Below are 25,605 nucleotides of genomic sequence, written 5' to 3'. Positions count from 1 at the left end.
CTTCTGCGCATGCGGGCTCCTTCCCCTTCTGAGCATGCGGGCTCATTCCCTTTCTGCGCATGCGGGCCCACCCCCCTCTGGTGCTGGTGGGTGGCACTTCCGCTGCAGCGACATCTATCGCCGGGGAGGCATGTTCATCGTTTCCTCAACACCTTTGATCAGCGTCGAAAACAGAGAATACGATGAATTGTGGGCAGGGCAGGACAGAGGTCTCAGTGGGACGATAAATAAGAATCACTCACGTTGTTCTCATGTGCTGACGAACAGATGGGAAACGTCAACGTTGTTTCTTTTTTGCCTTCAAGTTCTACCGTACGAACCAATGTGCTTTTGTCCCACCCACACCCTTGAAGCCCACATCGCTCCGCTTTCTTCCACGGAGACATCAAAGTGTTTTTTTTAGGAACCTCACACACTGTACTTGCCGCCACTACTCGTTCTACCTGCCCACCACTGTCCTCTCACACCCCAACTAAATCTCACCCCTCTCTCTATAAACGTGGGCCCTTTCATTTTACATTCTCATAAATCTACGAAACAGACTATTTACCTTATTAAAGCCCCACATTTTTTTTAAACAGATCTCAATAAAATCCCCTCTCCTCCTCATAAGCTCCGAGGAAAATGTCCAGTTTTTCCAGTCTCTCACAATAATACTTCCTAAGCCTGGCAACAACTTCGTTAATCTCTTCTGTACCCTTTCCAAATTTATGATACCTTTGGGTGACCAAAACTGTATGCAATATTCCAAATGAGGTCTGACCAACATATTGTACAATTTCAACAAGATGTCCCAATACTTGTATTCAATGCTGTGACCAATGAAAAGCGTCCCAAACACTCCCTTCCCTACTATCTGTGCTACCATCTTTAAAGAGCTATGAGTAACGTGATCGATAGTACTCGGAGACTTGTGAGAAGCACAAACCTCCTTTTATTAACTTACAACTTGTGATGATACATGGTACATCACTCGGCCAACAGGTGGCCTAGAGACGCGGCACCCAGCCTAATGACACCCGACCTCCAGGTGGGCCCAGAGGGACCATGGTATAAAGCCGAGGTCCCAACCACGTGCTCTCTCTCTCCCTCTGTAAGCACAGCTAGCCTCCAACTAGATATTTATATGAGTGGAATAAAGCTGTGTTGCCTCAAACGGCATTGTGTTTGTGTTTTCCTTTGGCGCAGCCTGCCACAATTTATTCCACTCACATAAAAATGGCCAGCAAGCAAAGATCGCCTCCAGCCTGCCACAATTTATTTTACTCACAAAGAACACAACCTGACATACACCAAAGGCAAGTTATGTGTTCAGGGCTAGGAAGCTGGCTCTGTTAGCTTACGTAGTACAGAACGGGGAGGTGGGACCAGATCTGGCTCGTATGCAGGCCCTGATGGACTTACCCATCCCCATCCAAATTGCTCAAAAGATGCCTGGGATTATTTGCCTATTATGTGCAGTGGATACCCCATTACGAAGACAGGGCCCGGCCACTGATGAGAGCAAAAGTATTCCCTCTGCCCAGTGAGATGGTCCAGGCATTTAACAGACTGCGCGACCACTTGGCTCACATCACCATGAGGGCTGTAGACGAAACACTCCCCTTCCAGGTGGAGAGCGACGCCTTTGATGTAGCCATAGCAGCCACCCTGAACCAAGAGGGATGCCCAGTGGCTTTCTTTTCTCGAACGCTGCAGGGCTCAGAAACCATGCACTCAATGGAGGCAGTAAGGCACTGGAGGTACTACCTGGCTAGCAGCTGTTTTACACTGGTCACAGACCAACAGTTTGAAGCTTTCAAGTTTTACAATCAGAACAGGGGGAAAATTAAGAATGATAAAATCTTACATTGGAAGATCGAACTATCTACTTACTTGTTTGACATCCGATAATGCCCCAGTAAGTTCAATGAACCCCCGGACGTGCTGTCCAGGGGTACTTGCGCAGCCACTCAACACATGTCCCAGCTTCAGAACATCCACAGTGAGCTGGGACACCCCCAGAGTGACCAGGATATTCCACTTCATTAAGAACGGCCATTAGAGTGTTTCAACATCAATTTTAAAGGCCCCCTCCCATCCACCAATAACAACTGTTACTTCCTCACTGTGATAGATGAGTTTTCCCAGTTCCCCTTCGCCATCCCCTACACCTACGTGTCCACGGCAGCAGTAATTAAGTGCCTTAAACCCATCTTCAGCATATGTGGATACCCTAACTACATCCACACAGACATGGGGGCAGCCTTCATGAGTGCCGAGCTGCAGCAATACTTCCGAGGGTGGGGGGGATTGCGACCAGCCGCACCACAAGCTACAACCCCCAAGGGAACGGGCAAGTAGAGGGAGAATGGAACCATTTGAAGATGGTCCTCTGATATTAAAGTCAAAGGACCTCCAGGTGGCAGGAAGTGTTATCTGAGGCGTTACATGCGATATGCTCATTATTGTGTACTGCCACAAACATGACCCCACATGACAGATTTTTCTCTTTCACAAGGAAATTGACCCCGAGCTCAGAGAGGACACGTTGGATGATCTCACTGGGCCCAGTGCTAATCAAGAAACATGGCCGAACGCATAAGACGGACCCGCTGGTCGAGAGGGGAGAGCTGATCCAATCGAACCAGAACTACGCGTTTGTGACGTTCCCCGATGGGAGGGAGGACTCTGTCTCCATGAGGGACATGAGGGACCTGGCACCAGCCGAAGAAGAGGAAGAACCAAAAGAACCCCAGTTCGATCCAATCGATGTACTGTCGGTACCCCTCCAAGCACCCACACCCTCCTCGCCGCACCGCAGAGGCCAAACGCCACCCCACTGGGGATCCCCAACCCATCCAGTATACCCACAACACCTGACCGAACAACTAGCTCCCCCAGGCCAAACCACGCACCCTCCCTAGGAGGGTAATACCAGGACTTTTTTTAAAGGAGGTGAATGTGATGATACGCTGTGGTACATCACTCAGCTAACAGGTGGCCTAGAGACACGGCACCTGGCCTAATGACATCTAACCACCAGGCGGGCTCAAAGGGCCCATGGTATAAACCCAAGGTCCTGACCGTGTGCTCTCTAGATATTTATGTGAGTGGAATAAAGCGGTGTTGCCTCAAACTATATTGTACTTGTGTTTTCCTTTGGCACAGCCTGCCATACAACTGACAACCAGTATTTACAGAGGTCTTCAGGTGAATCTGGGGTAAGGCAGTGAAACAGGGTTTATATCAGGACCAATGGGGGCAGAGCCAAGAGGAGGGGTCGGCAGTCAACTTTACACACAGTCAGTGAATTCCAATTCACTGCATTCACCCCTTCCTTTAGAACCTGCAGGCAAAAACAGAGACCACATTCAGAATTTTTAAAAAAAGTTATTTACAAGTTGAGTCTGTCAGGGAGCCTGGTTATTCTGGTCAAGCGTCTTAGCACTGGTGGGCCTTGTTCTTCCAGAAATTCCTGTGCCTCCTGTGGTTCTTGGATTGTGGGGCTCAGAGGGGCAGCTCTGGAGTTCTGGGTCCAATGGTAACTCCATTGCAACCACGTCATCTGGAACTCTGTGCGGGGAGTTTGCAGGTTCCAAGGTTATTGTGGATGTCGGGACCTCAATTTATGAAGGTGCCAGGTCTCTGATCAAGACTGTGTCCTCCCTGCCATCTGGATATGCCACATAGGCAAACAGGATTTGCATGAAGTAGGTGCTTCTCCTCGTGCTTTTTCAGTAGGACCAGCCCTGGTGTTGTTAGCCAGGCTGAAAGAGTGACCTCTGACATCGATTTCCTCGGGAATGCAAACATTAGTTTGTGAGGAGTCGCCATTGGTCGTGCTTCAGAGAAGCGACCTTATGGAGTGGAGTGCGGTGGGCAAAGCCTCTTGCTAGCATGAGTCTGGAAGGCCTTTAGACCAGAGAGCTAGCTTTACAGCCTTCCAGACTATGGTATTCTCCTTTTCAATTTGTCCGTTCCCTCAGGGGTTGTAGCTAGTTGTCCTGCTTGAAGTGATGCCTCTTGCGAGCAGGTACTGGTATAGTTCTTCGCTGATAAACGGTGAGCACCAGTTGCTATGAATATAGCTGGGATACTCAAACAAGGTGAAAATGGAGTGCAGAGCTTTGAGGACTGTGGGAGTGGAGTTGTCTGGGCAGGGGAGATTGAATGGAAAACACAAGTAATCATCTATAATGTTAAGAAAGTATGTTTCCGTTAGTGCAGGTAAGGGGTTCCTTGAAGTCTACGCTAAGTTGTTTGAAGGGGCAGGAAGCTTTTATCATGTGTACTTTGTTGGGGCAGAAGAAGTGCGGTTTGAACTCAGCACAGACCTGGCATGAACCGGTCATTTTCCTGATGTCTTCGATAGAGAAGGGTAGGTTACGTGGCCACGAACTGGGCCATGTGAGTGATGCCCAGGTGGCAGAAGCTCATCCTGAAGTGACCGCAACTGACTGGTGTGTGTAGCAGCACACCTTCCTCGGAATAGGGCATCTGGAGGCTCAATGAGGGTACCTGGCCTATACACTATCTCAGTTATAGGTGGAGACTTCGATCCTCCACCTCACAATCTTGTCATTCTTTATTTTACCCCTGTTGATATTATTGAACATGAATGCGACAGATCACTGATCAGTTGGCAGAGTGAATTTCCTGCCTGCCAGGTAGTGCCTCCAGTGCCTGATGGCCTCCACAATGGCCTGAGCTTCCTTTTCCACAGATGGGTTTTGGAGCTCGTGGCCTTGTAGAGTGCAGGAAAAGAAAGCTACTGGTCTTCCCACCTTGTTAAGGGTCATGGCCAAAGCTACGTCGGAGGAATCACTCTCCACTTAGAATGGTGCATTTTTGTCCACTGCATGCAAGGTGGTTTTTGCAATGTAGCTCCTGACGTAGTTAAAAGCCACCTGGACTTCAGCTGACAATGGGAAAGAGGTGGATTTTAAAAGGGGGCAGATCTTGTCAGCGTAATGAGGTACCCACTGGGCGAAGTATGAAAAGAAGCCCGTGCACCTACTTAGTGCCTTCATGGTCTGCGGAATAGGAAGGTCTAAGAGGAGATGCATAAACTTGGGGTCTGGGCCAATGATGCTGTTCTCCACCACATAGCCCAGGATAGCTAGGGGTTTGGTCCTGAACACTCACTTACTGGCATTGTACATGAGGTTCAGGCATTTAGCTGTGTGGAGAACTTTCTGGAGATTGGTATCGTGGTCCTCCAGATCATGACTGCAAATGGTGACATTGTCAAGATAGGAGAAGGTAGCCCTTAGCCCGTACTTATCTACTATATTATCCATCTACCTCTGGAAGACTGAGACCCCGTTCATAATGCCAAAAGGGACCCTCAGGAACTGATAAAGCCATCTGTCTGCCTTGAATGTGGTGTAGGGGTGGTCCTCGGGACGGATTGGTCAGCTTTCAGGTCGATGGTCGAATAGACCCAGTACTGTGCAATTTCATTCACCATATCCAAGATTCAGGGGAGGGGGCATGTGTCTAGGAGTGCAAAGCAATTAATAGTTTGGCTATAGTCAATCACTAGCCTGGGCTTTTCACCCCCTCTAACGACTACTACCTGGGCTCTCCACAGGCTGTTGCTGGGTTCTATGATTTTTTTTTCTTCAGCAGCCACTATGTTTTGGCTCTAATAAATTCTCTGTCCCCAGCACTGTATTGCCTGCTCTTTGTGGCTATCGGATTACTGTCAGGGGTTAGGTTCTGCAACAAGGAGGGGGGTGTACTGACAATAACCACACCAGCAGTGCGAGTATAAGAGCTTTAATAAACTAATATGTACACTAAGAGGTCTTGTCTATCTGCAAGACGAACCTGGAAGGCTAAACTGTAGCTCTGGACTGCTTTATATACAAGGTCACCGGGATGACCCCTGGTGACCTAGTGGTGTAATTACATACCACCACACCGGGGGGGGGGGGGGGGGGGGGGGGGGGGGGTGGGAGTCAATGTTCAGTGTGGAGAGACCACATGTAGTGCCTGGGTTTTGGGACCTTCTGTTCCACACTTTGATTGGGGGAAGTGGGCCTGAGTGCTCCATGGTCACGCTTTTAAGGTGACACAGAAACTCTAGGCCCAACAGCACAGAAGCACACAAACCTTTCAATACATAGTTGGAACTTGCAAAATTCCCCCCTTTTACAGATGTGCACCATACAATACCCCTGGATAGCCACCAAATATGATTGGAATGCTAGATAGATATGGTAGTCAATGAGGGAGACCTTTAATTTGTACTGCCAAGCGGTCATAGGGTTTATAAAGCTCTCCTTCAAGCCAGTTTCTATTAAACAGTCCGTCAGATGTCTGTTTACCCTCACCTCCAAAATTGAGTTACTCAGCTGGAGGGGTTTCACTTGGTCGAGGATGACTAATGCCAGCTTCCAGAGACTGCATCCCTCCCTCTGCTGCTGTAGTCTTGATCCAAAGGCCGGAGAGGTGGCGTTGACCATGAGTAGCAGCAAGATGGCCACGGTTCCCAGCATTGTTTCTCTTCTGGTAGAGGTGATGGCCACTGTTCCCATCATTGCTTCTCTTCCGGTAGTGGTTCCCGCCATGAGGCGCATCAGGATGGTGGCAGCAAGCAGCATGGAGAGGCAGGGGTCATGCCTCTGGGCTTGGGCACGGGGTGTACGACTGTTCGGGAGCCGTGCATATGTAGCCTTTCCGAGGTTCCCCTTTGTCTGACAGACTTTCTCCCAGTGTCCCCTCGTACCACATCTGGAACACATGGAGTCTTTCATGGGGCATCTGGCGTGGGATTGTTTGGCTCGTCTGCAGAAGTAGCACTCCCGGTCGCATGTAGCCGCAGTAGTTGGTATCTGGGACAGCTGTGCTCTGTAGGCCTGGCTTTCTGAGAAGGTGCCGCTTTCGTTAGCGAGGTGGTCCACTCCCATTTGGGCCTGTTCACGGGATTTCGTTAGATCATGGGTACTGGCAAGGTCCTTCTTCCCCAACTCCAACAGTCACTGCCTCACGTACCTCTTGGACATTCCTCTTACCTCACGTGGGCTGAGACTGCCTCATATTGGCACTTTCTCATCAGTGTCCATAGTCCCAGAACGCAGTAATCCAATGATTCACCTGGTCGTTCCCAACGTTGTGAGAGTCTGTGTCTTGCCAGCATGTCATTGTGGGGCCTCAGTAGTGGGCTTTCAGGCCTTTGATGGCAGTCTCATATGTCGTGCAGTCTCTGATGACTGCGTATCCCTTGGGGCCGACTCAAGAGTGGAGTGCCAAACTCTGGAGGCCATCGAAGTGGAAGACTTCTTGGGTGGCCATTATGTAGGACTGGAAGCAAATTCCTCTGGGGGGCCTCTGGGAACAGAGGGTCAACCTGTAGGATGCCTGGCTTCAATAGGGTTTCCATCCCGTTAATAAAATTGTAAAGTGATCGTTCATACTCGGAGACGTGAGGACCACAAACATGCTTTTATTAACTTACAACTAACAGCCAGTATTTACAGAAGTCATCAATTGTATCTGGGGTAAGGCAGGAAAACAGGGTTTATATCGAGACCAACGGGGGCGGAGTCAAGAGGAGGGGTCTGCCATCTACATACAGACAATGAATTCCAGTTCACTGCACTATGTATCTTCACCCTTGGGTCCCTCTGCTCCATTACGTTCTTTACGGTCCTGCCATTAACAGAATACATTTTGTCCTGGTTGGATTTACACAAACCCAGAACCTTGCACATCCCTGAACTGCACTGCATCTACCATTCCTTAACCCATGCTGGTTCTCCTTAATTTTCCCCTGACCATCAAAATGTTAATTGATTCTGTCAGAATCATCTCCAGCAATTTCCCTACCACTGTAGAAAGACTAACAGGTCTGTCGTTATCTATTATTCTCACAACCTTTTTTAAACAATGGCATCATATTTGTTATCCTCCTGTCATCTGGAACTTCTGACCTCAGTGATGAGTGAAAAATGTCTGTCAAGGCCACAAAAAATTCCTTCCTTTCTTACTACAATATCTGGGATGCACTTGGGCTGGGCCAGGAGGTTTATCCACCAGTCGATGACTACTCACAATTCTTCATGAGTGATGCAAACATGCTCAAGGCTAACTGTCCCTTCCCTCTCCTACTTTTTCACCAGTAAAAATATTTCCAAAATATTTAAGATCTTTCTCCAGACTGAAGATGAAGTTTTGTTTCTTCACATGCTCTGTATTCTTCTGTATTCTATGTCCAAATATTAACCAACCTCACTCTTGCAGAGTTTTGGAAATCCAACAGAATCAGGCATTTCTGAACTAGTATCAATAATTCTACTCTTCTCTTCTTACTTACAATAATATATTTCAAAAGTTGTATTAAAGAGAATAAAATACTGCTCAGCTGAGCAAAAGAAGGTGTAAGTAGCACCATACAAAATAGTATCTTCAATGCCTTTGTATCAGTTATATCTTCATTATATCAGTGATGTAATGTATGGAAATATTTAAGAAAGATTTCAGTATTAAGAGAGGAACGGGGAACATTACTTGATCCCATTTAAGAGTGGAAGAACAGATTCATGGGAGTTTTATGAGAATTGATCAATTTTTTTGGAAGAATTTGGGTGTGTATTTTATGGCACATTTGAGATACTAGTCTTTTTTTTAAACTTTATTTAAAATTTTATGACATGAATAAAATAAAAATTACATTTAAAGAAATAATAAAAAATATGATAATAAAAATTAGAATACTACATCATTAAACTACACAAATTAACCCTCCCAATAATTATAACACAATATTAATCATCTAATTTAAAATTAGTCCAACCCTCCCCCCAAAATAAAGAGTGAAGAATTAATTAACAATGTTGTAAATAAAATAGAAAAAACCCCACTTACAAAAAAAGGATAAAACTTAACAAAAAAAATTACTAACAACAAAAAAAATCAATACTAAAATAATACCCTTAAACATATACTTAAATCAAACATAATACATGTATTTAACAAATGAAATCCACTTTAAAACTAAGTTCAAATATTAAAATCATATATCAACCACATATATGTTATACAAAAAAATCATAATTAATAATACATAAATACAGAATTTCCATTAATACCAAGTTTCCTTTATAATTAATCGAGAGAACAAAAACATCCCTTAGAAAAACAATCAGATAAACTTTTTATTCCCTTCCCCTCCCCTTATATAAAAAAAAGAAAAGTCCAAACTCTTATAAAATTCTCCATATTCTTCATTTATAACATCTTCAAAATTCTCTATCGAAATTAACTTAATTTTATTAAACTCTTCTCCCTCAATGTATTTGTACTTAATTTTCTTCTTTTTCTTCTTATCACCTTTCCCCTCATCTTCCTCTTCATCTAATTCAACATCCTCAATATTTGACTTATTATCTTCTGTGACATCATCCTCTTAAAAAAGAAAGAAAAAAGAGAAACCCCCCCCCAAAAAAAAGAGAAAAAAAAGGAGAAAAAAAACCTCCTAATTCCCTCTCAATTACAATCAGAAAACAAAAAGAGTTAAAAAAAAATTATTAAAAAAAATAATAAAAAAAACCTTTACTTCTTAACCCAAAAATTAAAAAGAAAAAAAAACAGGTCGGAGGTCACGACTACCTACTCCTGTTTAAACCGCCCAAAGTGGTAACTCCCCCAAAATATTGGGTGTGAGATAACTCACAGGTAGCTGATGACAGATACTAGTCTTTGAGAATATTTTCCATTGACAATGATGATGGTAACAAATCACACTGCATGTTTCTGCAGCTAACGTTATGTTAGAAATTGAACAGAAATTCTACCACAGCTTTACTTCTATTATATAATTGATCATTCCTTGGTAAGAAGTTTTTATATTGAAAATATAGCAACTACTTTTGCAATATTTTAATGAAAAGTTATTGACTTGAAAAGTGTATTTTCTTTATCTCACTTACCTTATCTGTGGAATATTTCCAAGAGTATCTGTATCTGGCCCAGACAGTGTACCTGCCTGCATTGTTTGGAAACCTGCGTGGACCAAACAGCTGGAGTTTTTAAATCGAGATTTTTCACCTTTTACTGCCACAGTCTTTGGTCCCTATCTGCTTAAAAAGACATCCATTATACCAGTGCCCAAGAACATCAAGGTGAACTGCTACAATAACTACAGTTACTGGCACTTACATTTATCGTGATGAAGTTCTTTGGGAGGTTGGTTATGAAGCAGAATAACTCCTGTCTCAGGAAGATTCTTGACCTACTTCAATTTGCCTCTCATCACAACAGGTCAGCAGCGAATGCCATCTCACTGGTCTCCATTCTGCATTACATCACCTGTCTTCTTTGGCTTGGCTTCGCGGACGAAGATTTATGGAGGGGGTAAAAAGTCCACGTCAGCTGCAGGCTCGTTTGTGGCTGACAAGTCCGATGCGGGACAGGCAGACACGATTGCAGCGGTTGCAGGGGAAAATTGGTTGGTTGGGGTTGGGTGTTGGGTTTTTCCTCCTTTGCCTTTTGTCAGTGAGGTGGGCTCTGCAGTCTTCTTCAAAGGAGGTTGCTGCCCGCCAAACTGTGAGGCGCCAAGATGCACGGTTTGAGGCGTTATCAGCCCACTGGCGGTGGTCAATGTGGCAGGCACCAAGAGATTTCTTTAGGCAGTCCTTGTACCTTTTCTTTGGTGCACCTCTGTCACGGTGGCCAGTGGAGAGCTCGCCATACCACAAGAATATTGACATCAATATTCGATGTTTAACACCATCACTTAGAAAACTAATAATTGAACTCGGATATTTGGGGATCTCTTTGTCCCTTTGTAACTGGATGTTCAATTTATGCTGATTGGCAACATCACTCTTCGTTGCAGGCTTTCAAGGGTGCATGCTTAGTCCCCTGCCCTCTCCCCTCTCAGCCTGGTGATTCTGGTTCTGATATTCTGTATCTCTTTCCTGAAAGGAGTAGCTGGAAGATGCTGTGCACAGGGTGATAGGATCCTCAATGATTTTGCGAGCCCGCTTTAAACAAGATGCTTTAAGATTGTTAAGATTCTAGGTTTCAAGTTTAAAGACATTTGATAAAGTGTCTGGAAAATATTTATCATCATTGTTCAAGTTTGGATAGCTTGGCTAACAACAGGCAACACCAGAGAGTTTCATTGAATCAAGGAGTGAGAGGAGCAGATGAAAGGTTAAGGAAAGGAAAATGAGCAAACAGGAAAACAAATCAGGTTTCAAGGGTCAGTAATTTTCATCATACGTGTCCATACTATATGCCTGCATTTTCTGTGACAAAGACAATTGCACAAAAATTGGATTCATACATTAATGAGGGATGACAATATAATTTTCTTTTCTCTTTTTCAGTACAAAACTTAGAAAAGAGCACATCACTACTCCAGATGTCATTTTCTGGACGCCACAAAATCAAATTCAAATTTAATTATGGAGCCAAAATGTCTACAATGTAAGCTGTAAACCAACTGAACATTTATTTCAATAATAACTCTTCATGGCATTCCCATAATGAAAAAATATTGTTCCATTTTAGACAGGATAACCAATTATGTTTAATATAGTATGATTTTGTCTGTATAAAACAGGGTATTTGCTGTCTGCTTTTGGGCACCAGTCTGGAAAAAGATAAAAGTAATATCTCAGCTTATTACACACTTGTACACAAATGTTTGCAGATAAAATAGACATGCATTTACAATTTTCTTCAGAACCCCATGGTTTTTGGCAGTTAATTTGTATATAGCAACCTTTTATAAATAGCACTTCATGGTAACTAATTTTAACTATTTTGATGAGGGAATAAATATTGGCTTATCTACAAACTAATCTTGGGGGGGAAAAAAACAAGTGTGCTTTTGATCTTTACTTGATAAATATTTTATACTTTTGTAAAGCTTCCTGATTAAAGAACAATTAACGTGTGGTTAGTTTAGCTTGGATTAATTCAATAAAATTATTGCCTTTGGAGGACATAGCATGACTGAATAACACATTGTCAGCCGAGGCACTGGATTTACATTCTGATTTAACAGCTTAAAAACATGAAAGATTACCTATGTTTATAAAATTAACAGCCATTGCTTGGTGGAATGGAAGAACAGAATTATCATATTTCAACCAGGACAGTCCAGATATTGTCCACATTACCTGGAAAGTTCTAAAATACAAGATACAAGCAACATGCTGTAATAGTATGGATTGTATATGCTAATTAGCTCAGTTTGGCCCGCCCCCTGATGACACTCTTACTTGGACTCCTCCCCTGGGACCCAGGCCATAAAGGTCAGGCCCCTTTCCCTTCCAGGCACTTCCCTCGTTTGGATCTGGGCTAGTTTGTGTCTTTTGTGCAATAAAGCCGATTGTTCCCCTCAAGTCTTTGTCATTGCAATTATTGGGGTCAACCCATGCCAAATGTGTTTTTAATTTTGTTCTTGCAGTACGACTTTCACTGCAAAACTGATTTTTTTTGCAAATTCTTCCTCGTTTCCTGAACGAAGTGATTCATTCGGCCATTTCAGAAGATCATTATTTTTTTGGCCTCACGTGAAGGAGAACATTATATATCTGGACCCCTTTATTAGTGTAACATGGGTGGCCAAGCATTCTTTAAAATAAAAAAAAACTTTCAAATTCCCCTCCTCGCTGGAACCGCCGAACCCCCGGGAGGTGAAGCAGAAATTATACTAACAAGTTGCGATGTTGCTCAAGTTTGGGCGTAGGTTCTCCTTTAAAATTAAAAGCACGCCATGATGAAGTTGCATTGTGGGAGTTGTAGTCAAATATTGAACTCTACTACAACTCTCATCATGCATCGGAAAAGAAATGCGCTTAAGACAGGTAATATTTAGAGCGCGAAGGCCGAGTTTAAAAGCGATTTTAATAGCAATTTAACCAACGAAGGTAAGAAAGAGCAGTTGTGGTTCGTCTTGATAATTTCAGATTCTTCTAGCTTCGTCTGTTTGGTATGAAAATAGAAGCAGAGTTCTCATTCTAGGAAGAAATTTGAAGCTTCAAGGACACAATGTTCCTTTAAATTCAAAGTAGCCATTCCTGGCTGGGAAAAAAAATCATGATATTTTAACGCGTAGAAGTGTAAAAAAGCTATGCCATTTGTCTTGTTATTTTCATTTCAATTACGAGTGTTGTCATACAATCAAAAGGTATAACGTTTTCATAAAAATTCGACACAATTTATATTTGTAAAGCACGTTTAATGCAACAAAGCATCCCATGTGCTTTCCAATTAGATTATTGAACCTCGTTTGGGAATTTTGGAGTGGATGTTCAGAAGTAAAGTCAGGTGGAAGAAGGTTTAAAAATGAATCCTACCATAGGATTCAAAAGTTGAGGCCAGCTTCAACTGAAAACACTGTCACTAATCAACTGCAGAAATGGAATTCTCTTACAAGAGCAACGTTGCTGCATGAAATTTGAATGGGAAAGGCGTTGCCATGAAAGGAATTTGAAGCAATGTAAGGTTTAAAAAATTGGAACTGTTAATAGGGAGCCAATCAAGCACAGATGTGATGATTTAGTGATCCATGTGTAAAGAACAGCACAACCCTAACAAGTCATGTCTAGGATTCATTGTGCCAGCTGATTGGATTTGCACCGACCGGTTAGTAGTCAGACACACTTTCATTAAATTATTTTGCAAATTTGTAAAATAAATATTGTAGTGAATCCAGTAACTTGAAAGGGAGAAGGAAATATTACCATTTCTCCATAACTTGGTCAAAAACATACCCACATTCCTGGTCCCAGGTATTCTGGACCCCACTCCCACAGTCTGACAGCAAATTCCACTTCCAATCTGGATCCTGGCTTATGCACAACACGAATGAGAGAGTTAGTTGCCAAACTCTCAGGGACAATTGGATGCTGTATTATCAGAATTTTATTATAATTATGGTTTGCCTTTGCATTCTAATTCTTGAGTTTAAATCTAAGGAACTTCAGAGATGGAAAACAGAGCCTGATGGAGTGTCATATTACACTGTTATTGACCAAAGCTAGTGTGTGGGAATATTGCACAGTATTGCAAACCACCACCATCAGTTCACAGACTTACATGACACATCATAGGCTAACAATGCTGGGTGCCAAAGTGCAACAGGTGGATCAGATGAAGCCCCTGCCTAAAGGTAGAGGGCACTAATGGCTCATAACTTTAACCTGCTGGTCCACAGGACCAGCAGCTGTTCACTAACAAGCTCATTAACAGGCAGAGAATAAAAGGTCTGTGTATGGCTGCAATAAACCAGTCTTGGGATGACTACCTTTGTGTGTGTTTGTCTTTATTTAGTAGCATCTACCATAGTAGCTTAGTTTTGATTGGCCAAGTTGATTCAAAGGACAGAATAAGGGATACCAGTGATGGGTGCTTAAAATAGACAAGGATATAAACCATTTTAAGAATTGCTGTAATACTGCAAGAGTAGAATTTGGTGATATATTGTCAGAATGATTGTGGATTTTTGCCAAAATCTGGAACAATATGTCAAAAACAACATTTTAAAATGAATGTTCAGAATTGGGAACCAGTCTATTAATTGTATTCATATGACTTTAATATTTGTGTTATATTGGTGGTATGGAGACTTTTATTGTGATATTTATTTGGAAGTATCTTATCTGAGAAAAGATCCAAAGTGTGCATGGTAAATGTGTCTCTAAATAAAAACTGGCAAATGCTAACAAACTACTGTTTTCCCTTTGTTGAATAATGAATATAATAGAGTTAATTTCTAGGAATTTGAGATTAAATGATATTGGCCTGCTGAATATTTAACGAAGGAATCTTTTATTCACTTTTAAGATGGGCAATTATTCAGTGACATTGGAGAGATTGAGGAAGGTCAAACAAGAGATCCAAAGGAGATATCATAAATAATAATGGAAGATAAACTATTGCAGGTGATTCTGTCTATATGCATAATAAATAATACCTGGTTAACAATAGAGAGGATTTTGGAAAGGACATTATGGTTGTTCTAATTGCAGTAAATTGAAGTAGAGGAGGAGATATTCTATGTGATTATTACACATGTAGTCATTAACAATGAGTGCTTCAATATGATGACACAGTGGTGGGGGTGTAGAATGAGCTGCCAGCTGACATGGTGAATGCAGGCTCAATTTTAACATTTAGGAGGAATTTGGATAAGTACATGGATGGGAGAAGTATGGAGTACTATGGACTGGGTGCAGGCTAAACAAATAGATTGGCACAGACTAGAAAGGCCAAAGAGGCCTGTTCCTATGCTATAATGTTCTGTGACAGGAAATTATTCCATAATCATACAATAATATGGCCCTAATTACTTGTTTGTTGTGGTGTTAGTAAATATTAAAATCAGCCTTCAAAAAAAAATTTTGATTGTACTCTGTTTCTTTGTTTAACAATACAAAGTTTTTCTGGAGTTGGTAATTTCATTCAACTTGGTTTATATTTGTGGCACTGAGCTAGAGGAGGTAAAAGGTGTCAATTTAAAAACATTTGTTTAGCTTGTTGCAATTGGCCTTTGAATAATTGGACTAAGAAAGTAGGAATTAAGAAAATTAGAACAGGGATAGCCATTCAGATATACCAGTCAATTATATCATAGATTAATTTCAACCTGACTTCATTCTACCAACTGTAGTTGTGTAACTGTAATATAATTTTTAATGTTCTTTTGAAAATTCAGTTGACAGCACTTCACATGTTTTGAGGGGGTTGGTGAGTTCCAGTATCCTTCATGTGAAGAAGTATTTTCTGACATTACTTTTGAACTCTATATCTTGCATTTTAAGGCTGTGCTCTGTGGGATTAACTTGCTAGAGGAAGTATTTATCTGCATTAGTAATTTCTGTTCATTATTTTCCTCCAGTTTTTCTACAGGTTGACTGATGCCTTTCTTTCATCAACTTTCATCACATCAAATAATTTGTTACTATAATACCAATTTGATTTGCACACTTAGAAGGATTATTGGAGAAATGCTAACACTGGGGAATCTCATCTCATTGTGAATCCACATTCATGCAGAAATGCACATGTGTAAGTTTAGGGTTACAATTATAATTTTCCAGTAAACATTATACGATCTGCTTCATTTTGTAAAATTTTTTTAAAATTATTCAGTAATTGTTCATTTTTCATCTTTATTTGAATAATGTTATTTGTATGGAGGATGGGCAATGTTTATGAAATGAGATCACATCAGTTAGAAAAACTGAAGATTCCTTTTGTTACTTTGTAGGGCAAAGATGAAAAGTAGCAACGTGTTTTACTTAGTCTACGGCTTGACTCTCCTCCTTGGCATAATTTGTATAGTTATAGTGATTGCCTGGAATACATGGTATCGAGGAGGCTTTGCATGGGATGGAACAGCAAACATGTTTAATTGGCACCCTCTTTGCATGGTCTCTTGGTTTGTGCTCTATGGAAATGGTAAGCTTGGAATATCTTGCCATAATGTACTATAGCTGTAGTTCAGAGTTACTGCCCTTTTAATAATGAGCTGTTACAATTTAGCTACTATGTTTTGTGGCACAGTGAATATAGCATTATCAAAAGTATTTCTTCTAAGAGGTCCTGAGCTGTAACTGTACATTGAGATGGATTTCAATAAATTCAGAGGTGCTCTTATTAATATAATTCTTCATACAGCACCACTAAATATTGTTGATCATCTCAATCCAATTTGTGGGTCATTGTGTTGACTATCTGGTTTCTATGGAGCCGATAACTTAAAATAATTGCTGAGGCATTGTGAGAATGGATGAATTGCCTGGTCATCTTTGGCAATTTAGTGCAATTGATCTTACAATTAAGAATAGGGGCATCACCTGATTTTTTTTTTGATCTAAGATCCAGGATCTTCAGGCCAGATGTTACATCTGCAGCAAGGTCGGTGTTGAGATTGTCAAACTGCTCACTTGAGATATTCTGGTTTTGTCATTACCTACAAGTCCATTTGAGTTTATTATTTTGCACTCTTGCATACGGTTTAAGCAATCACTTGATATCAATACTGAACAGTGGTGTGAAATTTTACAACGATGCTGATGCCTTTGTTAGATTACTTAGACTATTCTGAATCTGATGATAATTAAAGCAATAGAAAAACCAAAATGAATTTGCTGTTGATTAAATTAATTCCATGATCAGAATGCATGTTTTAAAAAAAAAAAAGTTGTGGTCTATTGGATGACGGTCATGCACAAAATGGAAATGTTCATCTCACTATTTAATGAGTAGGATGAGTAAAATAAGCTGCGGGCAACCTTGCTTCATATCTTGTGAACTTTTTTTATTCTAAGTTCAGCATCTGTACCACATATCAGCTTGAAAGCTGATGATGAACTCCTTATTTGGTTGGTTGGGATGAGACTAACTGATGAATCCCAAGAGAACTTTTAAGGAACATGTACAGGTGTGTGCCGCTTAATGTCCGATTGGGCAACATCCGACCGCACGTGTCTGTCGACCGTGGTCCGATAGGGTTATAATGGAGTTTAGTCAGAAATCCCGATTGAGAATGCAAGGATGGGATGTAGTGGACCTCACCAGAACTGAGAGGAGGAAAAGGAAACTGCAGAAGAAAAACAGGTGCAGAAGAGGTTCACTGTTAAGGGGTTGGCCAAATTCTTTGCAGACCGTAACAGCTTGCTGAAGAGTGGTGAAAAGATAGACCCAAACACTGAACACTTTTTACTGAAAGAAAGGAATCCTCATGCAGTGTTTGCTGCATATAAGGAAATTTTTGAAGAAAAGACAAAGCAAACTAGGCCAACAATGGACATCTTCCTGAAGAAGCCAACACCTCCCCAAGAAAAGCCTCAGCCAGGTCCTTCAGACATCACAGAGTGATAGTGCATCAATGGAGGATATTTCACCTGAAACTCTGGAACACTGAGGAAAGCAGAGTACAATGATGTGGATGATGATACTGATCTCTTTGTTAATTTGTATTTGATGTAGGCTAATGAAGTGTTTTCATAAAAGTTTTAAAAAGTGAAAAAAAATTAAACGGTTTAATTTATCATAAGTTCATTATGCCATATAGATCTGCTAAGTGTATATATAGTAATATGGTGTTTGCACAACATCCACATTGCATAACATCCATTTTCACAACGTATCATGGACGTTAAGGAGCGTATACCTGTACTTGTATGAAGCAGTCTGTTAGAATATTCCAGAAAATTAGAGATTAGAAAATATAAATAAGGTGATATTAAGTCACAAGCCAGTCTCCTTTGCAGGAAGTAAGCTGCTCATTACAGTGCTGCTTGCTGTAAAGTTCTCGCTCTTTGCAAAATAATTAAAAGTTTGTTTTTGCAGCTGTATGTGTTTTCTTTCAAATAAATTCAGGTTCACTTTAACAGCTGTATATTACCAGCATTCTTTTAAAAAAAATAATTTAAATTTTTTATAATTTGGAAAAGACTAACTATACTTTGATTTATTTTCTCCCAGCCATACTTGTGTACAGGTTGCCTTTTACATGGTCCAGCAGCAAAATGATCCTAAAGTTGGTTCATGCTACACTAAATCTGGCTGCACTGACTCTCGCTGTCTTTGGATTGTTAGCAGCATTTGGATTCCACAATAAGATGCATATTCCCAATTTGTATTCCATACACAGTTGGGTGGGATTTGCAGCAGTCATCCTCTTTAGCTTGCAGGTAAGAAGCAGTAAAAGTTAACCATTAAATGCATTTCTTATAAATCTAAATATTGACCACTATTACAAAATCCACTACTGCTTTTCTTATGAATCTTAGTGACTGTGACAACTTTTGATTTCAAAATAGACATGACCTTTTACACTGTGATGCTGTGAGACTCCTGCATCACTCCAAAGTAAACCATTGTTTAGTCAATCTCATGTTTAAGAGTCTATTGAATGAGTAGGTTGTTGCATCATTTGTTACTATCTCTGGCCATCTGAACAAGACTGTGCTTTTCTATTCTCATAGACTACTCTGTTGACATGCAGGAGATGCCTCTTGCATGCCTCCAATATGACCTCCTAGTTAGGTAAACCACATAACTACATTACATCTTCCTTTTGCATCCTTTTTTTTAATAAGCCCGTCTCTCCCTTATTTAAAAGAAAATAATCTTTTCTCAAATTTCTCCCCAAAGCATCTTGCATTTCATTTTGGAATGACATTCTTCATGAATCCAATTTCATGGTTTTCCTCTCTGAATTTCATTATTATCCACAGAACTTTTATTTTTAAATTCTCAAACATGTTCATCCATCAATTCTCATCTCATCTTGCATCACTATCTGAAACTTGCAGCCTTCACTTGACCTGTGCTCTAAATTCAATAATCCTCCTAGTGACATTCGCTTCCCTATTATCTTTACTGCATACAAGGCCATTTCTGATTGAGCTTTCTCATCGTACACATCTGGAAATTTTTTTACTCATTGATATTACATGGAGATTTGGCTACACTGTGCATCAAACATTGCCCTTGAACTGATGAGGTAAACAGAGAGTCAATCACATTGTTATGGTTCTGGAATCACAGATACACTAAACTAGGTAAAGTTAACAAAATTCCTTCCCAGGATGTTCATTTATCTTTAACTAGTAATTCTGAATCTAGTTCTGTGCTTCTGTGTCTGGCCCTCAGGAGGAAAAGATTTCCAATGTACTTGGATTGCTCTTTCAAACTTTCCAACATAATAACTTTCCATTCATCATCCACCCCACATGTTGTCATCACCTCAATGAATTGCAAACTTTATCATGGTCCACTAACCACTAAGACTGACCTGAAAAGAAGATATTCCTTGAATGAGGAATCGACCAAACTCGTGACTCTTCATTTAATGCGTTCCTTTGCAGGTCCTCCTTTCTGGAATTACTTTCATGCTAGGATTTTCTAACTTGTTATTTTTTTAATTTGCAGTGGCTCCTGGGATTTCTATCCTTTTTGTTGTCCTGTGTTCCACACTGGCTTCGGGCTGCATACAAAGATGTGCATGAATTTTTTGGAATTTGCATTTTAGCAATGACTATTGCTGCTTGTCTTTCAGGAATTAATGAGAAATTAATATTTGTGCTGTAAGTGAATTTTCAATATCAAAGCAAATTTTGTTGACTATAAAGATAATGAATCATTCTTGATAAAAGTGGATCTATCACACACTTATCCTTCATTTGGAATACTATTAGTGTTTCAAAAAATTGATAAATTGAATTTTTTTTTTTACTTTTCCAACAAATTCCATTATTCAGTAGCTGAGCTGAAACTTCCATTCTGTTGGCTTTTCAGTAGTATCCTCTCATGAAAAAGTCAGGTGATGACTTCCTTGGGCTAGACTATGATTACCCATAATGCCTGATTAGCAGTCTGCAGGCATGAATGTAATGTTAGGATCTGGTTAATGCTTGAACAACAGTAGTAAATAAAAGGCCCTTGGAAGAAGAAATTTTGTTTCAAAATAGTTTTGAGTTCAAACCGGCACACAGAGCTAGGTCCGGCACTCCTACTTGAATTAGAAAGTTATGCCTACCCCAAAAATGAGCTTAAAATCTCAGCTGACAACTTGGTGCAGTACTAAAGGATTGCTCTATTATTGGCAGTGCATCTTTTATTCGAAAACTTAAGGTTTATTTTTCTTGCTGAGTAGGCATATTCTCATTTCAAAGAGTAAAGAATTATCACTGAACCCTTCATCAATATTTATCCCTTTATCACATTAGTAAAACAGATATTAACATAATCATGTAATTACCCACTGAGTGTTGGTATATTTTGTTGTTTTGCATTATTGTTTCAGATCTTGTGGACTGTTCCTTTTCTTACTTTACTATAGTAACAACCAAAATGTCTTAATTATTTGTATGGTGCTTGAAGCATCCTGATGTTGTGAAAGGGTAACCATATAAAGGGTAAAGATAAATAAAAATGGCTCACTTTCCTAGAATAGGGAACAGAAATGTGCCAAGTCCAACTTCTCTTTTTATATGCCCAAAGCAAACCCTAGAGAAGTTCTTCAGGAATGACGAGATGTTATTTGTTCAACGAAAGGAAGTCATAATTTCCCTCTGTAAAGGAAAGGGTTTTTGACCCCCCTCCCCCTTCTCTAACATTGATGTTAATTTTTTATGAACACACTTGTGAAGTACTTGGAGATGTTTTACTTAAAGGATATCTGTAAATTATTTGTCATGCAGTCGCACAGTTATATTAATCTTTCACTAATCCCATTTATTTTCCTATCAACTCTGCATCCTCTCTTCAAATTCTACCACTCACTTGTATGCCAGGGGCGATTTACAGTGACCAGCCTTAGCTACCTCAATGTCTCTGGAAGGAAACCAGAGCATGCACAGAAACATTGTTTACAGAGATAATATACAAACAGCACAGGAGGTCAGGATAGGGGGTGGGTTGCCTTAGCTATGAGACAGCTATTCCACTGGCTGGGCCACTGTGTTGCTTACTGATCTGATGACCTATATTATCTAACTACCTCAAAGCATTATCAGGGCAGGGTATATTTTCTATGCAGAATTGTGTGTTCTGGGGAAATAGAAGCAAAAAAAAATACAGGTCCTAAAATATTTGGACCTGCATATTCAATGTAATTATATTAAAATCAATATCTTTAAATGGTCCTGATTTTCTTTAGAAATTCTGCCAACTCATCTATTCCCTACATGAAGCTTCCACCTGAGGCATATGTAGCTAATGTTTTGGGAGTTATATTGTTATGTTTCTTCCTGACTGTCGCCTGGATGCTCTACAAACGTGAATGGAAGCGACCAACCCCTTACACACTGGCACTTGGCGATTCTTCAGAGGTAATTAATGGTGGACCTACAGCTTTTAACTTCTGCTTTCCAGTATGTTTATGCTCTTTGCATTCTGAAAGGTGTGGAGTGGCACTGCTATCACCAGTACCATTGTTGGTGATATCTGCCAGGTATACACAGTAGGTGAGGTGATTTTGTCTATTCTTCTGATAATTTTCCCAGTCAGGAAAAATTAGTTTATTTCAATGAAAACCCTGATGGCTCCTGTTTTGATATATAAAAAAAATTAAATGAGGAATTCAGGTGGTTTGACTATCAGCTGTGGGATAGAAAGAACTAAGTTTCCCAGCATATCATTCTTGAAAAAAGTAATTTGATTGCAAGATCTTGCCCTGCAGTAAGCTGTTAAATACACCTTTTAAGAATTAGTCTGATATGTGCATTTACTTCAATGTTATGTTTTTTGACAAAAAAGAGTGCAATGTTTCTCCCCAATGTATCTTTGGTGACCACCACTAAACATGTGGTGCATACTTAATTTATCTGGGTGACTATTTCATAGCTAGCAATGCATTGAAGCTACATAGATGCATGGGCTGAAGGCAGGATTGGACGTGACGCTGGTCCAGTCAGTACTGGCTGGCTTGGATCACGTAGGCATTTGGGTAAGATTAAAGGGCTAATGAGGAAAAATGGCAGATGAATGCAACAAAATTGGTTGATCAACACTTTTTAAAAAGTTATTTAACTTTATTTTAATGGGCATTAATGGAGATGTATATTTTGACCTATATGTTTGCATACAACAAGTTTTTTTTCAAAGTAAAGGAATTTGATTTAGAATGACCATGAACTGACATGAGATGTCATTTATATATGCATGATATTGGGCAAAGAAATTATGGCAGTAGGCATTCAATAGCAACTGGTTAATCAAATGCTGCCTTTTTTTGCTGCAAGAATTAATTGAAAGGTGTTTTTATGAATATGACTGCCAAATCCAAACTAATCTTGTTTTTGAATTTTTTCACAGCCACTTCTGAGTGAAAATTAAATGAGGAAAATATTTACAAATTTTTCAATCCAGTCACAAGAACTTGTCTTGCAAGGTGAACTAATGTTATGCCCTTCTATTGAATTAGGTTTACCAAGAATTGATGGTCTTGGGGTCAGACCATTGAGTTGAACATTTTAGCACTGACACATTTTGCTATGGCAAGAATCATCGGGTCAAGGTTGTGATCATCACCAAGTTGATAATTTCTTTCAATAGTGGAATTGTAAATAAAAATTCATAATGTCCGAGGGAGAGAAGAAGAACTCTTTTCTAAAAAGCCTTTAAGATACGACAGTGTAGTCTTCAAGAAACTTTCGGAAAAGATTGGGGTAGTTGGGTAGCCAAACTGATTAAATGGATTCTTGATTTACCATCTACATTTGAGGGCATCTAATATGAATTGAATAATTAACTCAAGCCAGAAGCTGTGTATTTTTTTCCCCTTGAGTATATTCTTTCTAAACTTAAATAATGTGTGTTATGGTTTACTCTTGAAACAAATTACTGTTGCTGATGGGGATATTTTCATAATTTCAGAATCTATTCAGAATGAATGGAACTAGTTTATAATTTTCTCAAGATTTTAGATGTGCTTGACTTTGGAATTAGATTTGAATCCAATCCAGAGTGTGAGATTGAAAGTCCTCTTGATGCTTAAGGTACATGATTAAATTAATATAGGTTTCTGTATTGAGATATGCTTTTAGCCCAAATGTGTAATTGGTATACTATTGTCACTTGTGGGTCTTAAAATAATAAAATGACAAGAAATTGTTGCTAATTCCACACCTCAGTGATAAATCACTTATTGTCACAACAGCTTTTTTTGAAAGAATAATGTGCCTGAAACTTGAGAAATATTAGTACAACATTTTGTTGAAAGTGGGTGGCAGGTGGCAAAAAAAATTTGAAAATTATGACCAAAAATATACATTTTTTTGAAAATTCTATTTGTAGTTTTACAGACTCGTATTAGCCAAATATTCTAGATGAAGAATCCTCCCCTTTTACAGGTCATTGTTTGCTGAGTTCTCTTTTTCCTCCTCCCCCCCCCCCCAAACCATCATTCACCCTCCCTCCCATTTCAACCCAAGTAAAAGCATAAAAATCAATTATTAAAAATAACTATGCAAATACATGAGGAAATAAAAGTGGTTGATGTGACCAAAATGGTTGAAGACTTACAAACTCAAAATAAAAATTTGGTGAAAAAGATTGATTATTTGGAAAACCAATCCAGACGGAACAATATAAAGATTATTGGTTTGCCGGAAGGTATGGAGGGACCAGACCCAAGAAAATTTTTTACTGAATGGATTCTGCAGGTGCTGGGTCAAGAACATTTCCCGGAAGGTATAATACTGGAACGTGCTCACAGAGCCTTGCGTAGAAGACCTATTTCAGGTCAAAGTCCAAGACCTGTTTTGGTTCGTTGCTTGAATTATTACGACAGAGAAATAATTTTACGAGTGGCTATTAGAAATGCACAACAGAGAAAATCACCCTTGATGATTCAAAATAATCGAGTTTTCTTCTATGCGGATTTGAGTCAAGAAGTTATGTTCCAACGACGGGAATTCAACCCTGCTAAAGAGTTGTTGTGGAAGAAAGGTTACAAGGCAACCTTTAGATATCCAGCTGTTTTGAAGGTTTTTCAAGATGGTTACCAACCAAAGTTCTTTGATTCTCCAAAGGAAGCTATAGCATTTGCTCAAGAGCTCCCAATTACTCAGTTTCAACAGAGACATAGTCCGCCGCGATCTCTAAGGAGACAAGAGATGGAAGAAAAGAGCCGTGCTCCAAGAAGGAATGGTCGTAATGGTGACTCGGCAGTTGGAGCTGATTAAAAGAAGAGTTGTCCTTTTTTTTCTAATGTTTTTTTTTAAAAAAAAAAGGGATATTAAATAGTGATGATGTTAGTTTAAGATGAAGTGAGAGTTGGGGAGAGAACTGGATAGGCACTATTTCCTGAAAGTCATCTGCTATGTGTGAGTTATCTCACACCCATTTTTTTTTGGGAGTTACCGCATTGCGCGGTTTAGATGGGAGGGGGTATTTTTAACCTCCTACCCGTTTTTTTTCCTTTTTGTATTATTAGATTAAAGAGTGAAGGGTTTTTTTTGTTTTTTTTTTAAAAAAAAAAGCATAAGAAAGTATTTGATTGTTTAAAAAACTAAAAATTGATGTGGTTTTTTTGTAAAGTTTCTTCAGTAGATAAGGAATATCTGAAATTTAAATGTGAATGGGATGGATAAGTTTTTTTATATTTTTTCTTTAACTTTAAGGTGAAAGGAGTGGTAATTCTGGTGTATATTATTTTGCTATTTTAGTTATAGAACGAAGGGAATAATGGTGAAAGTTATAAATTGAATTGTACAATTCTTAATGAGGCTTGAATTTTGTTTGTTGTTTATGCTCCATTTGTTGAAGATATAGATTTCGTTGTAGATGTGTTTTTATTATTTGGATATCTGAATTTTAACGTAATGATTGGGGATATTTAAATGTGGTATTGGAGCTTTTATTGGATAACTATTCAAGAGTAAAAGGGAAAAATGGTGGAAGAGTACTAAAATCGAATTGTACAATGCTTAATGAGGTTTGAATTTTGTTTTAAGTTGGTGGTTTATGTGACTAATATGATGATAGATGTGATGTTGGTTGATATTTGGTGAAGGTTTATCTCTATAGAGAAAGTTTTTTAAATCTTTTTTTCATGCTACAATTTTTTTTAAGAATTGATTATTGTTTAAGAATTTTTGATAGATAATATTACTAACTTTACTAATTTTTTATATTAAGTTT

The 25,605-nt window shown here is 39.6% G+C and overlaps 1 protein-coding gene and 1 long non-coding RNA gene across 6 annotated transcripts; both read left to right on the top strand.

Annotated features, from left to right (window-relative positions):
- Positions 1–74: 74 nt before the first annotated feature.
- Positions 75–3,118, top strand: LOC138744877 (uncharacterized). Its single transcript, XR_011345843.1, has 2 exons — positions 75–312; positions 2,501–3,118. It is a non-coding gene; the product is annotated as an uncharacterized lncRNA (long non-coding RNA).
- A 9,635-nt stretch (positions 3,119–12,753) lies between these two features.
- LOC138744798 (lysosomal membrane ascorbate-dependent ferrireductase CYB561A3-like) lies at positions 12,754–24,929 on the top strand. Of its 5 annotated transcripts, none has more exons than XM_069901491.1 (8): positions 12,765–12,809; positions 14,791–14,888; positions 15,845–16,014; positions 16,217–16,407; positions 18,439–18,647; positions 19,891–20,045; positions 21,620–21,791; positions 22,886–24,929. In XM_069901491.1, exons 4-8 carry the CDS (start codon positions 16,224–16,226, stop codon positions 22,922–22,924), a joined length of 759 nt encoding a protein of 252 aa, XP_069757592.1. In that variant the 5' UTR covers positions 12,765–12,809; positions 14,791–14,888; positions 15,845–16,014; positions 16,217–16,223; the 3' UTR covers positions 22,925–24,929. The 5 variants fall into 5 exon arrangements, with proteins under 5 accessions (XP_069757600.1, XP_069757592.1, XP_069757583.1 ...); XM_069901482.1 differs by having other exon boundaries at positions 12,768–12,872; XM_069901517.1 differs by having other exon boundaries at positions 12,768–12,872; positions 22,777–24,929.
- Positions 24,930–25,605: the final 676 nt, after the last annotated feature.

Source organism: Narcine bancroftii, chromosome 1 (assembly GCF_036971445.1).
Source record: "Narcine bancroftii isolate sNarBan1 chromosome 1, sNarBan1.hap1, whole genome shotgun sequence".
NCBI classification, from domain to species: Eukaryota; Metazoa; Chordata; class Chondrichthyes; order Torpediniformes; family Narcinidae; genus Narcine; species Narcine bancroftii.
Note: the sequence above shows the minus strand (reverse complement) of the source record. Positions and strands in the feature narration are given on the sequence as shown.